The sequence below is a fragment of the Sabethes cyaneus genome, chromosome 2 (genome assembly GCF_943734655.1).
Source record: "Sabethes cyaneus chromosome 2, idSabCyanKW18_F2, whole genome shotgun sequence".
Classification (NCBI taxonomy): domain Eukaryota; kingdom Metazoa; phylum Arthropoda; class Insecta; order Diptera; family Culicidae; genus Sabethes; species Sabethes cyaneus.
The window spans coordinates 104067475-104086178 of record NC_071354.1 but is presented as its reverse complement, the minus strand read 5'-3'; the positions used below and the strand labels follow the sequence as shown (position 1 = coordinate 104086178).

General features: G+C 39.9%; 1 protein-coding gene across 1 annotated transcript in view; it reads left to right on the top strand.

The window, feature by feature from the left end:
* The first annotated feature begins 741 nt into the window (after window positions 1-741).
* LOC128734772 (somatomedin-B and thrombospondin type-1 domain-containing protein-like) overlaps window positions 742-18704 on the top strand; it is a 74519-nt gene continuing 56556 nt past the window's right edge. Inside the window, exon 1 of the mRNA XM_053829115.1 lies at window positions 742-1034. Coding sequence (XP_053685090.1) covers window positions 764-1034 — 271 coding nt within the window. The 5' untranslated portion in view covers window positions 742-763. The remainder of the gene's footprint in view (window positions 1035-18704) is intronic.

Below are 18704 nucleotides of genomic sequence, written 5' to 3'. Positions count from 1 at the left end.
AATCGTATGCCTTCTTCATACCTTTGGATAATATATGACTCCGACTCAGATTGCGAGCGCAAATAGACTACCTTGAAGCATATGGCACGAAACGTCCATAAGGCTCATGTGGAGACAATCTCCGCACTCCTTTCGGTTCTCACGTAGGCAGCCGCGCTGTACCGATTTATGTATGTACCTTTTTCGCTGTCCCAGGGAGTGAGAACATAAAAACATGTCACATATTTCATTCGTACCATATAATAAAATACGTTGATTTTCATTTCTACGTTTTATTGCTTTCCATTTCAGATTTAATGAAATTGGCGAACAGCTGCGGTGGTGCTAGAATACAATACACGCGAACAGTGCACAAATTTCATGATTCATGCTAACAAAATTCCAGTTGCTGTTGCAGAACGCGCAAAAAAAACGCAGCATGAAGATATAAACTCGGCCGCATTCGACAGTTAAAGACAGAGAACTCACCTAGAGCCCAACAGACGATACCAGACAACCCTTCCGTGCTCCAACCAAATGTGTTGCTTACATTTCCAGTGGATGTATAATTTGGTTCCAGTATTCTGAGTTTTTCCATCACATCTATCGTCACGACTCGAGGATAAAGTGAAAAAGTATACATCCTGCTCTGACAAAAGAAGATTGCATCAATCCTGTTTTTCTTTTATTTTCATTCATATCACTCACAGTGAATGAAGGTTTTTCCCGATTTTGTTTTGGTAAATTAATTCAAAGTTCAGTGTGTACCAGTGTAAACAGTGCAATGTGTAATCAAAAAATGAAATCCCTCAGAATGCGAGCAGATTATTGGGCATTTACGACGCTGCTGTTACTAGCAGTGGGAGTGACGGGAGTCCGCGGGGGATCGTGCCGGGAAGCTTCGCTCTGCTGCAATGGGCGCGATTCATCCTGTGTGGTGCAGAAAGCTCCCGTAAATGCGATTATCGAGGATTTGAATGATAAACCGTGCTACTGCGATCATGCCTGTTTGCGGCTTGGGGATTGCTGTGACGATTTTAAAGCACATTGCGGTGGTAAGTATACGGCGAGATAATAATGCGGCATGAACATGTAATACAAGCGCTTTGTAACGATACAAATGGGGACCTCCACGGAAGGTACGCGATTTCCGTAAAACCCATTGTTGTTCGCTTTTGAATGGCGACGAGAAAATTTGAAATACTGGTAGCGGTATAAGAGTATACATTACATCACAAGCAAACTACAAATCAATAGCAAATCCTTTTCGATTGTTGATTATCGTCCGTGCCATTCCTATTGAAGCAATTTCAGTTTAATTCCGCTTGAGTAATCCGTTCTTTGACTGCAAAAACTTTACTATTAAATCAATGAATTCACAATAACTGACGCTCATCATGCCATTCATATTCACCACGAACTTTCTAATCCCATTTGAAATATATAGAGCGCAACGTTGGCACTCTGTTTTCCGGACGAAATCTGGTCAACACGTTCCAGTTGCTACACCAATATTAGCTCCGCATTTGTCGCCTTGTTTTGGCCACCTTCTTGCCACCCGCATGAATTATCTTGACTTTCCGTTTATCACCACTTCCGTTCACAAGAAAAACCACTCACATTAGTGCAACTACATGATTGGACTACTTTCTGTAATAGGAACCGACTGTGAGATGTTAGAAATCACGCTATATCTTTTCCGTTTGCAGCGCCGTCTGCACCAAGAGGCTGGAATTGGCGCGATTTGTACGAACGTAAGGTTATCTTTTACATGGAAAACTCTATAACAGTTGAACGCGCTGCCAGCCGGCTCATTGTGTAAGGAAGCACATTAATCTGCTAGGCAACCAACAGGCTTCGACATTCCTTACATTTTTCTTCCATTCTGGTTACTTTTGGAGCGTAATCTTCCGACGGATTTTTCATACATTTTCAGAAAACAATGTTTGACATTCTTCGGATTGCCTACCCTTTCTTTATAGCTACTCTGCCAGTCATCGGAATATATTGGAAAATTCGTAAATGTCTTCATGTTGTCATCGTTTCGGTTTTAGTGAAATGCTTCGACAAGGTTAAATGCTATATATTTGTTTTTATGTCTCATTACATTGAAATTTAAAGAATTTGACTCCCTGAAGCTTTCAAAGTTGTTAGATAGGGATGACTGGATGGCTTCGTCTACGGCAGGTCTTCGCCTAACTTTCCGACGTAGGCACCTGCGATCAGGGAATCAAAAATCACGAATACACAACAGACAATGATATTGTCTCTATTTCAAAATGTTGGGACAATATATGATGCAAGTTTGTCACTATTGCATGCAACAACAAGATAAAGCTTGTTTCAGTTAGAATTTAGTCGCATAAAGTAGGTTATTTCTCAGGACAGAAATAACGTACAAAAAAGAGAAGGATATCGTTTTATAGGTTTTTTAAACAACTTTAAAAGAAAAAACATGAAAATTATTCTTTGATTTTAAGTCACCGCAAAATCACTATCTTCAGGTTTAGTTGAAATTTTTTGGTGAAATAATGAAACTGATGAATATATCGCGTAACATTTCAGCCTACTACTCTTCAGCTATCGTCTGACGCCTGTAAATATTTATTACCATTAAATTGTGCTATTTAGGTATTTGTCAACAATCAAATTCGCGAATTACAATTTTTTAAACGGTACAAAAAACACACATTACAAAACTTTTACATTCTTCTAGTATTTACGCCACATTCATATCAATTATTCAGCCTTCACCAGTGGGCTGGTTTTCGTTCCGTCCAACTGGCTTGTTGTTATTACTCTGACGAAGCTTCAGGACTAGACCGTTGTATGCAGCATTGAATGTTCCGCATTCTCTCTGTAGATTTACGGTTTTTCTATCACCTAGGATTTTGATGTGGAACATTTCCGCTATTGTTCTGGTCTCCTGGTTCTCTATCCGTTCTAAACCCCGAGTTTTGGCGAAATCAAAGATGTGTCCTTCCTCCACTGTATGCTGCAAAAGTCCCGATTTCGCCTCGCCTTTTTTAGCATCATTTTTGTGTTCTGCTACCCTGGTTTCTAGCTTCCTTCCCATTTGTCCGATGTAGACTTTTCCATCGTCCGTTCCACATGGTATCGAGTATACAACATTTCTCTGCTTTCCTGGTGGAACGGGATCTTTAAGTTTACTAAACAACCGATTCCGAATTATATCTTGCGGTTTAAGTGCGGGATTACACTTCTACGAACTGCAATAGAAATCTCGGCAAAAAGTATACGATACAACATTTAAAAAGCAAATATGTTGCGCCTTCGACTGTTTACCATATCCTAAGATGCCCAAAAACTATTCGCAAGCAAGGTAGTGAAACATCAGCCAAAATTATGGACGCACAAGGACATCGTTCTCTTTCTCGTTTCTTAAACAACTAGCCCTCTGGTTTGGCTATCAATTAAGATGCACCAGACGAATGTTTGAAGAAAATTTTGATCCCGTTTCTATAAAAACATCATGGCGATGGACAATACGTGTTTTGGCCGTATAGAGCATCATCGCATTACGCCAAAAAACACAATCGTTCCTGAATACCCATTCGATCCCATTTGTACCCAAAAACCACGACTCGAAAAATCTGTCTCTGTGCGCCCAATCGAAGATTTCTTCGGGATTTTGAGTTCCTTGGTGTACAAAAATAACTGGAGAGCCACGAACTGCAAACATTTGATTGGTAGAATCAAGAGAAGCATTCGCAAAGTTGACATGAGCCGTACAGCGCTCCTGTTTCGACGTCAAACGGAAGCTTCGCCGAACAGCCGCTTACGGACCGTTTTCAAATGTACACTAATTTTTTTTCAACAATGGATAATGTATCTTTAATTTCGGTAAATCAGATCTTCTTCATGTATCTTTGTCTTTTTTGACAGCTTGAGAAAACAATTCCTAAATTTTAGTTGCCACCCGTTATTTTATACCTGTAACACCAAACAAAGCATTTGTGAGAGCAAATGTGTATCAAAATATATTCTCACCGAAAGTTATCTTACCCAACCCCGCGAGGCGACATTCATTTGTCCCTTTATTTTGTTGTCGTGATACATTCTGATGTGTTTGTTTTATAGGCAGAGAATAACTGGTTTATCGCTCTTCGTTTTTGTTGTATATATCTGGTTATGACCTAGAATATGCTACAGGGTCTCCATGACAAGATACAGAAAAGCTTTCAGTGCCAGTGGATCATAAAACTTTAGAGTTTGATACTTTTATTAATAAGGTTTGAGACATGTCCTAAAATATTCAGAGCGATAAATGTAGTTGGCACTGATTTCGCGGAAATGGCCGTATGTTGGTGGTTTCTCTTTTCACGAATCGAATGAAGCCTAGTTTTGAGACAAAATACGAATGTTATATAAATTTTTATGATAGAAAAAGACACAAGCGAAAAAAAATTAGTTTTTGTCATACCGCCGAATTGCCAGAAATATCTCCGGTGTTGGGAGTTAGTTAGTAAATCTCGAAATATTTCGGAAAAACTAGAACAATTGGCCCGTTGAATGCAATAGTTTCATCTAAAAATTTATCTTCCGTAATGGAACCAATTATAACCGGATTCGAACCCACTTCTCCTTCCAGGCTCTGTGGATCACAGGTAGAGATGTGGTATGCTGCACAGTCTTGTTGAAATCGTAACTACTCCACATTACTGGCACTCAATTCTGGTACAAAAAAGCCGATGATTCTGGCACTGTAGCGGTCATCCTTAACTGTTAAATACAGTTACATAATACATAACATAACAGCTTATCAAGCGCTTGTTCCACCGACAGATAAAGTTTACCAAACAGTGACATTTTCAGGATGTAACTGTGTTTTGACAATAGCGTGAGGATTTTCTTCACTCCGATACGAAACGTTATCCCTGCCATTCTGTTGAGTTTAATACTTTTGACTGCTACCTGTATTTCACCCAGTGATGGTGCTTTAGAGTTGACTCGATTAATGCGACGAACTTTCAGCGTCAGGCACTGCTGGTCTTGCTGGTCTCTGACATTTGAAACTCGAAAGAGTTGTTCAAACTGTGCAGTCCATCGCTTAAGCTGTTCTGTGCGGTCAGCCGGTAACTGACCAACTATGTCCTTTAGCGGCATCTCCTTCTTCAGCCAGTCCAGGCTGTTAGTCCAGGGGAGTTAGTCCAGGCTCTCTAGTCTCGCCTACAAGCTTGTTGAACAGCCCTTTTCAATTCGGCGTATCATTGACGGGTAGTTGTCTTAGCCGTTGATAGTCGTCGATCGTCCAAGATTCACCGGCACTGCATTCCCTCCGCCGGCTGCGTACTTTGGCAGGGGCCCCGTCACTGGTCACGATGAAGACCTTCTGGATGGTGCGCTGATCTATTGTTCTTCCACGGTTCCAACAGATGGTAACCCCAAAGCTCGAGATTCAAGTTGTTCGATAAAGGCCCTCTTCACCTCAGGATTCCCCAATCGGCGGACGTCGTAATGATACTCAAGTTTTTTCTCCCGTCATTGGACTCGTGTGACGCGCGAGCATATCTAAGTAATAACAAGATGATAAATATTGGCGTTGCGCTTGTTGTGCACTTCATGAAGGCTCCTTCTCCACTTTCGACTAAAGCAGGTGTGGTTAATTGGGTTTTTTGTTCGGCCGTCGCCGGACACCCACGTGACTTTATGTCCCCACAAACACAGTTGTCATAAACTAATTTAAAACCAATTTCAGTCGTAATGGTGTCCCATGACGCATTCAAGGTCCGCATTGTTTGAGTTAATCTTCGCGTTGAATCCGTCCAAGTGGATCTGGATGTTCCCCTTCGGGATTTTCTCAACCACGGTGCTAGCTGTAGCAACTCTCTTTCTCTATAGATCGGCTCTGTCTATTAACACATCACATTGAATTACTGAAAAGTTTCTAACACGTGTTCTATATCTGGCCACGATTCTTCTTTCGTTTATTGGTTCCTACTTCATCAGGGACGCATGTGTCCCTGGGCTCAGTAGGAATCCAACTCCTCTTTACCGAGTAGTATTTTCACCTCGTATGCTAGAGTGGGGCAAGACTTGCCAGGGACGAAGTCTTGTGTTCGTCGGTATCAGGTCAACAGAACTCGTTCAGCCTCAGGATTTCAAACTCAGTGGCGACTCGTCCGCATGTTCAACCTGTTCATAGGACAGGCAAACAAAATTCAGCCCGACAAAATTTCGTCTGCACCGACGCGTATGCAATGCAATACGAATTTAGTTTAGTTACGAAGCTGATGAGCAAACCGTTCAACACGACATTTGAACGTTGCTTTAGACATCTCAATGCACAAGCATACCAACGCATTATTCCTGGTATTGATTCTTGATACTGAATTAGTATCAGGAAAAATGTGTTGGTTATTGTCTCGTTCATCTTCAGCATTGAACAACTTACTACCACATATCCCTATGGCAATGGCATGCGCTTTGATTCATATTTTATTTAGTTAGGAAGCTAATGAACAAACCGTTCAACACGAACGTTTGAACGTTGCTTTAGAGATTAGCACCAGGAACAATGTGTTGGTACGAAGGGGATTTGAAAATATAGCGCGGTTGGCGATTTGGCATGCATTATTCGCAAAATTTTCTCATTAACTCGTTCATTTTTAGCATTGCACAACTTACGCATATTGCTTGTGGTGCGTGTGACGTGCGCGCATCGCAGTAAGGTGGTAATTATTGAATGTGGTTCAATAGGTAAATTGAACGAAAAATTTTCGGTTCGTAATTAAAATTCAGAGACGAGTTTGCTGGTAAAGTAAACCGTCGTATTCCGTTGCTATTTAAATAAATAGGGATATTCACGTAGCGCTTGCTATGTTGCGAATGCGGAGTATTGCATACTTATACCGCTACTCGCATAACAGTTCCATCTCCATAGAAACTGGAACTGCAATGCGAATTGCGGCAGTATATACACGAAATACACCATTTACGCAGAATGGCAAGCGCTACGGTGAAAACCCCTAATGTTTGTTTTATGATTAAAATATAGAAATGCGATAAAAAAAAAGCTGCGTATTAATTTGTATTTTTCGCTGGTTGAACAGGTAAGCTAAACCCCCACGAGTCGCCACTGTTCAAACTACAGGTGGGTAGTTTCCCCTGTGACTTGAGCCAGCTTACTGTGCTGGACAAGAGTCACTATACTCCATGTTTCGATTCAATTCTGTGTTTTCATGCTGATGGGCGTTGCCACTAATCTTGATCGACTTCATCTTTCCTTTTCTGTAACTTATGGTGTTTTCGGGTGTAGTAGATTGTTATCCTAAGAACCTTATCCCGCTTCCAATTTAAATGTGGATTGAAGTCGCTGTTCCCTATTCCCTGTCTACATCCCAGTAAACCATTTGGTTTGTATATCTCGATTGCAACTGAGATATACGAAATCATATCTGAACAAAAAAGTTATATTTCACGCCATATAAGAACATATATGTACCAAAGTGGAGGCGATATACGTGCGAAAGCTTTGACAATTATTTGTAATTCTTTTTTGCGTAGTTTTTATAACACGTCACTAAATACTCCTGAATATATGATTAAGATATAATCAAATATTGCAATCGTCTATACTGCTTTATAATTCACAGTCATGAATTGTATATGAAGGCACGCACGACTGCAAAACAACTTATTGTTCACTTCGATTTGACATACCGTCATCCGGGGATACTTGCAACACCGGGGTTACTTGCAACACTTTGGCGCATCGCGCTTTTGACAGCTCTAACCCATTTGTTTGTTAACATAACCATTTGTACCCAATGCCATTTTAAAGAAGGGATGTTTACCTATTGTTTAGTTAAGTTTAATCCATTACATCATTGTTTTGCTTGTTTTTATACGATTGGAAAGTAATGTCACTTTCAGAGTAGGAAAAATGGATGTGCAAAGTTGCGTCAGTTCATTGACATGGAATTATTATTTATTGTTTGGTTCCTGTACACAATAAGTGCATGATATAAGCTAACGAATAGCAACTTTGAGTTTTGTTTATATTTTGAACTTGGAGAAGAAACGATGAATTCGTGTTGTTACTTCCAATATGGCGCGGCTTGCAGCACTTGTAAAAATGAAAATTATCGTAATAAACAGTATGTACAAAGCAAGTTAGCTTCTGTACGATGTTATTTTGTCTACCACCATCTCCAGAAAAATTAAAATTGTGAAAAATTCCACGTGCCTTGAAACGGCAATTTGGAGTTCGCCGACATGCTGCATTTTCACCGAATATCTTTAAAAAAGCGATAGACGAAATTGGGACACAAAAAACGCCTCCAGTATCTCTTGTTTTACTACAAATACATTCAAAATATCTCAAAATAGTCATTCGCGGTTTAAAATCAGATATAAAATCATAAGAAACGCAAAATCAGAAAAGTGTTGCAAGTAACCCCGTTTACTGGGTAACTTGCAACAGCCCTATTTTCGGTTCATTCTGCAGATTCATTTAGTTTATATTTTTTCTCATAACCATAAATCAAAAGTACTCACCACTATACAAGTTTTGGCTACTTACACTTGGACCTAAACGGTATACTTCGAAAGTTATACTAAGTCAAAGTTCAAAAGTGTTGCAAGTATCCCCGGATGACGGTACTCTAATTATTATACAATTCCAATGTGAAATTGACATGAAAACGATTTAATGTGAACTTTCTATTACGATTTTGTGTTATCTGGGATGTAACAACCTAGGTTGTTGTAATAATAATTGTAAATTATAGCGCCTTGTACTACGGTTGTAAATTTAGTGCGATGCGACATTTTCAATGTTTTCCACAAACATAATGATTTTGAAGTAATAAAATGCAATTGGCATAAGTAAATAACTCTGATGAATTGTAATCACTCCCTCAAGGTTGTTTTTACACAACTGATGCAAATTTCTTTCTACGTCTCCCGTGTTTTCTTATTCGATCAATATTGAAAATTAATAGTTGAAGGAATTTCTTACCAACTTTTTTGTCTCAACTGTTTTGTACTAGGAACAAATCATTTAATATTCAACACTCATTCCAGAATTGTAACCCGACAAGTAGGACATACTAACTAAATATAAAATCAATTTACGACTATATTTGATTTGACGATATATTGGTTATATATCTTCTAACCAAAAAAAATCATAATTTCAAACACCAGCTAAACTTGAGTTTACTACAAATTGGTTCACTGCATTTAGTAACATTGTATCACTTCATTCTGTTCAGTTCTGGGTTGTTCAGCGCTAGTGCATTTCAGTTGCCAACTCCATCCAGTGGAGTACTTTACTTTTCGCAGTTTCTTAGAATGAATGCTCCACCGAAGAGCCTTTCTATAAAGTTGCTGAAGTGAAGACACAAGGAAAGAATTTCTACCCTCATCAATTTCCATTTCCGGTCTCCCGACAGCAACTGCACGAGACGCGTGCTAGAACTAGCAATGGCACGTCAAAAATTGCATCTAGACCTTTGTCGGTCGATGCTGCACTTCCCATGGCGCCAGCAAAAACCGACGTGCCTTTCTCGGAACGTTTTTACTTGACGGAACGTGAGTAACCCTATACATTTAGTCCTTTTTAACATGGGTTTCCTGGGCTTTATTTATATTTTTCTTCGGTTTTACACATTTTTCTTGCCGTTCTTTTATGCTCAGATTTTGTACTGTAAGTTGGTTTCAAGTTTGTTATTCAATCAGAGAAAATTATTTAAAGTAGCTTTTACTTATAAAAGGAATGTAGTCAGGTTAAAATTTTACAATACAGCTTCTTTCACTGAAGCTTATATCATTATCAGTAATACTGAAGTCACGTTTTGATTTACGAAAACATAATTGATAGGAGAATATAACACTTATTATCTCCAATTACAAACCTCGCAGTTGACCTGGAGGTACAGCTGAGAGAGGCTGCTACAGTCAAATAGTTCGTAGCACTATAGACCTGCAATTGTCGTGTACTCTAACAGCTGGCTGCTCGGTGGAATAAAAATCATCCGAAAATCCGAAAGCGAAACGATACCAAATTACCAACCAAGGCTTTGCTTTTTTCATCTTCAATTACACTTGTGTGATTAAGCTTGGAAAATTTCAATTTTAAAGCGCACTCCTTAAGCTTTGAAACTGTATAGAAAAAAATCTCGCAAATGGTTTATGCATCGCTGGACAATAATCGCTATCGCTAGAATGCACGTGTCGGGCCTGTTTATGTTTCTCCCAGCTTAGCTGCATTATCTAGCATACTGGCCGGTAGGAGTGGCTGGTGTAAGTTTTGCATAGAAAATATAATTGGAATAAAGTGCTTATGCAAATCAGGCGCATCAATGCAGCGTTTGTCGAGACGTGCCTGCAATGCTAACAAACAAGGGTCCACTTGGCGAGGCAAGGATGGATTTAATCAGCTCACACGGATATTCTGTTTACTGTCCGGTCGGAAGCCATCGTCACTGGTGCCTTAACTTGTGATGCTGTTGTTTGGTGCTTGAATGTCGAAAGTGTTCAGCTAAAGTAAGCTAGATTATTATTCGAATACAATAGTTTTTCGAGGACATAATAATAACCTTTTTTGAAAAAGCTGATTTTGTTAGCAAGAAATTCGATGATTACGTTTTTTCCGTTTGTGGACTCATCTCTGCGAGCAGTATTAGTGATCTATTATGATATCGTCCGGGTGTTTGCTGCAATCTGCACTGAATTTCTTTTTGCTGTAATCGCTATTGAACGAGCGACATGTTTTTATCATCAATCCATGTGCTTGTGTGTATTTGGATTTTACCACAGAACAGAAGTGGATACTGATGAACCGGCTGGTAGCGAGGGACTTTTCCACCAAAATCACACGAATGCATACTAAAGCATATGAATTTGTTTTCATAACCAGCAGCGATAACCAGCGAGCGTTTTGCAACCATAATTGAAGAGACTCTGTAACTTGGGAGATGAAGGGGAAAGAGTGGAAAGGAAGGGGGGGGGGGGTAATAGGTAGCTATGCTTAACAAGTTGTCGTTGTGACTCCTATCTTTTGTCCAATGCTGGAAGGTGCATGGGTCGAACCAAGCTATAATCAGAGATTATAACCGGATTTGAACCCACAACACCTGCCAGGGCGTGTGGCTCGCTGGTACCCGTGTACCTTTGAACCATAGAGGCGCTGGACAAAAGAAGTCTGCACAACCCCCTTATTAACCATAGCGACATGGGTTAATAAGGGGGGCTGTGCAGACTTCTTTTGTCCAGCGCCTTTATGGTTCAAAGGTACACGGGTACCAGCGAGCCACACGCCCTGGCAGGTGTTGTGGGTTCAAATCCGGTTATAATCTCTGATTATAGCTTGATTCGACCCATGCACCTACCAGCATTGGACAAACGATAGGAGTCACAACGACAACTTGTTAAGCATAGCTACCTATTACCCCCCCCCCCCCCTTCCTTTCCACTCTTTCCCCTTCATTCCCTAAAAAATCCTTCTTCATTACTTTCCCTTACCGTCCCTTCATCAATTGTAGAACCATCGTTTCAAAAAAATATTAATATATGCCTGACTGCATTTCAAGGTCATGACTAAAATCACGAGTTTGGTCACATTTAAAGTGTAAGAGTGGCTTTTACACTATCAAGAGGCTTTAAAGGGGTAATTAGAACTCATCACGAAGGAAAGGTAATAAGGGGTCTGAGAATGAACTCACGTCAAAGTCACTGAACATAGAATGGCCTGATACTACTACGACTCGAGCCCATGACCATTCGCTGGCCAAAGCAGACTCAGTACCTTGCAATACAAAGTCCCTTACTAACTTAGAGAATCACCCTTATCCCAAGTAACACACAAAACAAGTTAGAAAATAATCTTCATGGAAATTAGTCGTTTAAGAGTACTATAAACGTACTTTGAAAACATGTGTCGTTATTATTAAGGTTTTGAGATGTTTTGTGATAACATGAATTTATTTGACAGCTCATATCAAATGAATAATGTTTGTTTTTGTCAACATGTCAATACGAAGTTTTTATTATGTCTCCATTACTAAATTTAAACTACTGGAAGAACAAGATGTAGCTTATGCTATAATAACGTTTTAAAATGGTATGAAATAACTTGATACAAACTTCTTTCAATTGTTGTTTCATTAGACTTCAATTTTTTGCGCTTTTCTGGTAATAGAGAAGTACTGATGTATGTAATGTTATACTATTCTATAACAAGCTGTGTTGCTTGGGATTCTGCGAGGCGAGTGACGTGACTATTTTGGATTCGCCGCGAACCAGGTGACTCGCTTTGTCACCTAGGTGACACGGTTTGTCACTTAGGTGACAGGGGTTTGTTACCTAGGTGACACGATTGTCACCTAGGTGACAGCCCTCAATTCGACTCGCCGTGGTAACCTCTGCTATATGTATATTTGGTTCTCGATGCATTGATACATAACCCAATTTTCCTAACCTCAGTTTTTAATCTGGCGTAGATTGCCATCCCAAGATTCCTAGTCATTACTACATCATAATTTCGAGGTCGTCTGCGAAAGCTAGGTGTTGGTTACTTTTGCCGAAGATCGCTGCTTTCGTTTCTATGCCCGCTCGCCGGATTACACCTTTAATAGCGATGTTGAATAACATACAGGATAGTCCATCCCTTTGGCGCAACGTGCTGCGTGCTTTAAGGGATTCGAGAGTGTCCCCGAAATACACAGCACATCACTCGCTCAAGGGTAGTTTTGATCAGCTGCGTCAGTTTGTCCGGAAAAGCGTTCTCGTGCATTATCTGCCATATCTCGAGTGTATCATATGCTGCCCTGAGATCTACGATAATATTATGGTTGGGCGCTTTGTACTTCCGATATTTCCGAAGGATTTAGCGGAGAGTCAAAGTTTGATCCGTAGTAGCTCGGGCACCCATAAGGCCCGCCTGATACTGCCCTACGATTTCTATTGCCATTGGGGATTGACGACGTAACGAGATCTGAAAGAGCACCTTGTGGGTGGCGTTGATTAGCGTACAGAGATCGAACCGATCGCCCTTTTAATAGATGGGACCAGACCTGCCACAAATACAGATATTTGTGCGTGCTTTAATATGGGGCCCTGCCGTTTTCTCCGGAGTATTTTATTTTCTAGGTCTAATCTTTGAATAAATAGTTTATGAAGTACTTTAAAATTCAGGAACATTTGTAGAGCCAGAAATCACAGCAACCAAATTTATGCATGCACAAATATCTGTATTTGTGGCAGCTCTGGATGGGACAAAGCACACTTTTTATCTACTCCTCCGGTAGTTTCTCCTTCTCGCAGACCCTTGAAATTATCCAGTGAAGTGCTGTTAATAGTGGTTCTCTGCCATTTTGGTAGTGTACTACCGGCAGTCAGCTGCCAATTTCGCGTCGAATCTCATTGAGGTCAGGAGCTGGCACGCTGTAATCGTTTGTAGTCACTCCTAGGTTAACTCCTAGGTGTTTCCAGCTATCGACCACCTCGCACTCGTTTGTGACCAAGTTTCACTCCTCGTCCCTACACATATCAGGCTTTGGAGTGCATCCTTTACGAGATTGGTTCACTTTCTCATAAAATTTGTGCATGTCATTTATAAGCTCTTGTCTCAACAAGGCGCAGCAACCCAGAAAGGGAAGCTACTCCGACTCCTGATCTGGGAGTCGTGGAGTAGGCCTATTTTGTTTCCGAGTTCCAGCGCGTTGCTGGACCTATACACAAAACGTACCTTTTTGGTTAGTTTATTCGACGTGAACGGACGCGTCCGTTGGACGCACAGTGGTCCCATTGGTATCAGAACACGCGTTTTTTTAATTGCGCCGAAATGGTTGATTATACTGGTTAAGTATGTTCAGAGAAATTTCTCAGCATTAAAAGCTCTTTTATATGGTATGAACGATTATTTGATTAATCCTCCTAAAAGTTAGATAAAATATTTATTTTTTGAACAGTAAGAGATACAGCAAAACAAAGTTTTACAAAATTTTTGAAAAGATTATTATAAAGAACTTTGCCACGCATTTGACATGTTCGGCAAAGATTTTCTAACAGTCAAATTACATACTTTTGTAGAATATAGTAACTTGCTATCGTCAATATTTACAGAGAAAATTAAAGTTTTCATTTAAAAATTAACCAATTTTCAACAGCAATGACTCCCAAACATGCAAATATATTCAAGCTATTTATTACCCATGTGAAAGTACAAGAAAAATACTACAAAATGCAAAACAAATTAGCTTGACCCTGCCTATCCCTCTACCAAAACACTCGCATTGAAAATTGTTACTCGGTTGAATTTAATATGGCGTAGTGTAAAAACCGTGTTATCCCGATCAAGTAAAGTGTGCAAAATAAATTATGAAAATGTGTAATCCAAGCAGCATGGATTATTAAGATTTTCAAAATTCGTTTTCGGATGAAATTTAATTACTGCAGTTCGAGGTGTACAAATTTCGAAGTGTATTTGAAGATACTTCATCCTCACTATCGCTGTTACTGTGCATATCAGACCTCGTCAAGTATTATCAGCTCGAAAGCTGCATCACTAAACACGTTTTCTGATGAAGAACTGAAGACAGTAACTTTTTTCGTAAAGTACGGTTGCGATGGAAGATGGAACCGCAGATCTTAGCGAGTATTAGCAAACATTCATTGATGATGATGGCACGAAGTCCAACTCAAGCCTTTGTGTCACATCAATTGTTCCCATGGAAGCAGTAACAAATGGAAAGAATATATTCCTAAATCCACATCCATCTTCGACCAGATATGTTTCTTTGAATTAGCCTAATTAGATCGTCTTCGACCAAGTATTGCCGGCCGTTGCATCTCCAGTTTGCAAAGGAAACGACTGCACCAATGCTGCAAGAAAAAATTAACATAGACCAGCAAATCGCAAAAATTCATCCTACATCCATTGAATGTGAAGGTAGAACGGTAGAAGGTAGAACGAGCTGATGATGACAATGGTGGACAAGGACATACAACAGTTCCGAACTCATCACACAGGGAAGATCTCCAGAATGGCTACAAATACGGATCTTCTGCCGTCTATTAGAATCTTCTGATCCGGTAATTTCTAGCATGAGGGAACTACCAAATAACAAAAACGCCATGTCCTCTGAAGATGTACCTACTGCAACTGTTGGTCAGTACTATGATATGCACAATAATAGCGATAGTGAGGATGAAGAATCTTCAAATACATTTCGAAATTCGTACACCTCGAACTGCAGTAATCAAATTTCATCCGAAAACGAATTTTGAAAATCTTTTTCCCTACAAATAATCCATGCTGCTTGGATTACACATTTTCATTATTTATTTTGTACACTTACTTGATCGGGATAACACGGTTTTTACACTACGCCATATTAAATTCAACCGAGTAACAATTTTCAATGCGAGTGTTTTGTTAGAGGGATAGCCAGGGTCAAGCTAATTTGTTTTGCATTTTGTAGTATTTTACTTGTACTTTCACATGGGTAATAAATGGTTTGAATATATTTGCATGTTTGGGAGTTATTGCTGTTGAAAATTGGTTAATTTTTAAACAAAAGCTTTAATTTTCTCCGCAAATATTGACGATAGCAAGTTACTATATTCTACAAAAGTATGTAATTTGATTGTTAGAAAATCTTTGCCCAACATGTCAAATGCGTATAAATACTGTAGAAAGAACTGTGGTCAAAAAATTGATTTTCGTAAAGTCTCCATAAAAATTGTTCTTCATCTCTAAAAATATAATAGCTAGGAGGTTACTTTCTTTGGCAAAGTTCTTTATAATAATCTTTTCAAAAATTTTGTAGAACTTTGTTTTGCTGTATCTCTTACTGTTCAAAAAATAAATATTTTATCTAACTTTTAGGGGGATTAATCAAATAATCGTTCATACCATATGAAAGAGCTTTTAACGCTGAGAAATTTCTCTGAACATACTTAACCAGTATAATCAACCATTTCGGCGCAATTAAAAAACGCGTGTTCTGATACCAATGGGACCACTGTGGGACGGGGTGGTTACCATCGGGTGAGTATTAGCTGGTCGTCCGGTATGGTGCACATGAACCGTGAACCGTGAGTTCGTGTTCGGCGCAGCCAGATTTTTTGACGATCTGGTGACGTCTAGTGGGTCAGTCTAGCGGACCACTCGACGCTTCGCTGAGGTTCGGTGAGGTTATGTTTAAAGCTGAAAACTGAAAACTCACCGCGGTCCCATTTTAACGGACTGGTAATACGCTGTGCAGATAGGGTCCCCGAGGGGGAATGGTACACTCCAGAAGGTACAGGGATGACGTTCCTGCTCGCCGAAGAAACTTGAAGAGCAAAAGCTCGTTTTGACGTGGCCGAGCCTATCACTTTATAACGTCTCGTCCAAGCGAAAAAGGTTCGTTCGCTTCAATGTTTCGAAGATCGGCTCAAGATCGGCTCTTGGGGAAAACTCTCCACACAGCCGACTTCCTGGTTCAATTAGCCACTTCAGTGGAATGGTTCAAAGCCGCGCCCTCTGCATGTCGAAATGCCGAACGTCAACCGTATTCACAACCCCATGCGATTCGATTTTAAGCTATCTGTACATAACTAGGACCTACATTTTCACACAATAATCAAAATTACCGACGAACGGTAAAACAGTAATCCGGAATAGTTGCTCTAGCTCCTCATGATCTCAGTCCTCCTTCCAGCGTGGTCAACTGGTTTCGCCCTCATCGATAGTTAGCGCAATTCTACTTCGTACCAATGCTTTGATAATTTTTCCAAGCCTTTTTTTCTCCATTACTTAGTATTCCCCGTCTAACCAGTCATTTCGTACCACGACCAAGCTTATCCTGCTCCTCTTCGAGGGTCGAAGCAACTAGCTCCACAGGGGAAGGTTGAACTTTAACCTGTAGGCGTGCGTAGTTCTCGGTAATCTAATTCCCGAATGTTTAACCGCGGAAGACGGCTTTGATATACCATCTATAGTTTTGAGCGCACATGTACTGCTACTAGATAATGAACCGAGTTGATATTCACACCCCGTAGGGAGTGTGTGCCCCTCATATCACGAATATATGATGCGTGGAAGCATTGTACACAAAAAGTAAGTCAATTTTTCTAGGGGCGCTAAATCTGTTCTAGGGAGGGGGGGCTTAGTCTCTCTAGCGCCTACCCCGATTTAATGTGTGACATGACACTCCACTCAGTTGTAGGATAACGTATCCTCAGAAAAGTTGACCTTCAACCAGAAAAGCAGTTGGTGCTTCAAAATTCCGGAATACATACATTGATTTTAACACTAGCATCAATGAAAACAGGCGGCATTTTCAAACCGTTGAACACCACCAAGCCCTATCATCATGACACCAGCCGGATGCTTGGCTTGGTCTCTCCGAAGCATGCTCATATTTCTACGGTCAAATGTCGATCGAGTTGAATGGAACCAACTTCTTGAATCAGTACGAGCCACGCCGGCTCTATACTGCTGACGACGACGGCTGTTGGACACTGCAGCATCGATGATAAACAGCTTTTCGTCGGAGAACAAGATTATCACTTTTTCCTTCTACAACAAAGAAAGCAATCTCTTAACATGAGTAACTCATAGTTTCTATACCCGTCCCGTAATCAAGGGGCGTTTCACTCTAGCTCTGGAAGATGCGTAAAGTCTTCTTTGATGATCCTTCTCAAGGAAGATGCAAACCGCGGATCTTCACTTCCAGGCTTCCATTGCTAAGGATCATCCTGTAGAGACGATATGATGCGATCAACTGTAGCCAAATGACATCCTACCACCTCTGGCAATCTTCTTCGGTGTCTTTTGGACGAGCAGTAAACTCGTAATCATTTCTTTGGCGTACATTTTCACAAACTTGCAATAAAACAGTTCCGATATTATGATGCAGCACTTGAACAACTTAATCAAATCACTGTCCACAGAAATAAGTCGTTAGTTACTTGCGTAAGTTTACCCAATAAAAAAGTTTAAACATTTTCGCATTTTTTTTCTGCCGCACCCTGTATGTTTCAAAGACCTTACACGGTAAAAAATTGTCACGTTGAAGCGAAGTGATTTACCGTTGAATTCGCACTACTTGCCAAACATTACGATTCGAAATGAAAATTTATTGAAAATGAATCAACACAAAGTATGATGAAATCAACAGAAAATCACTTTAATTTCGAATGTGCTTTCTTTTAAACTTTTGAACTGTCAAATGGATAGAAAGGATTGTATGTTGATTTTTCGTAAAGCTGCTTTATTTATTACTCATAATTGAACAATTACATAATTAGGGGCATTAGGGGCATAATGAGCACCCTAACTTGTTGGCTGATTTAAGCACCCAAAATGACAGAATTTTTAAAGTGTCTTTATTGCAAAACATACATTCACTATCGATAATTAAAGGCATACTGTTAACAAATAGAAAAATAATTGATATGATGACGAAAATTGCAATTTAAACTTATGCTTCAAAAACTAAAAATCGGTCAGTGTGTGGGGCACAATGAGCACCCCCTGGGGCATAATGAGCACCCTTATAAACACATGCTTGAAGGGTGTATATAAGAACAACAACCACACACACATACACACACACTCACACACATACATATACACATACATAAACACATACATACACATGTACACATACACATACACACCCATACATAAACAAACATAAAACGTGTAAAAACGCCGATAAAACTATTGACCGCAAGCCACTTAAAGGCAATTAAGCCGTGGAGGTTGC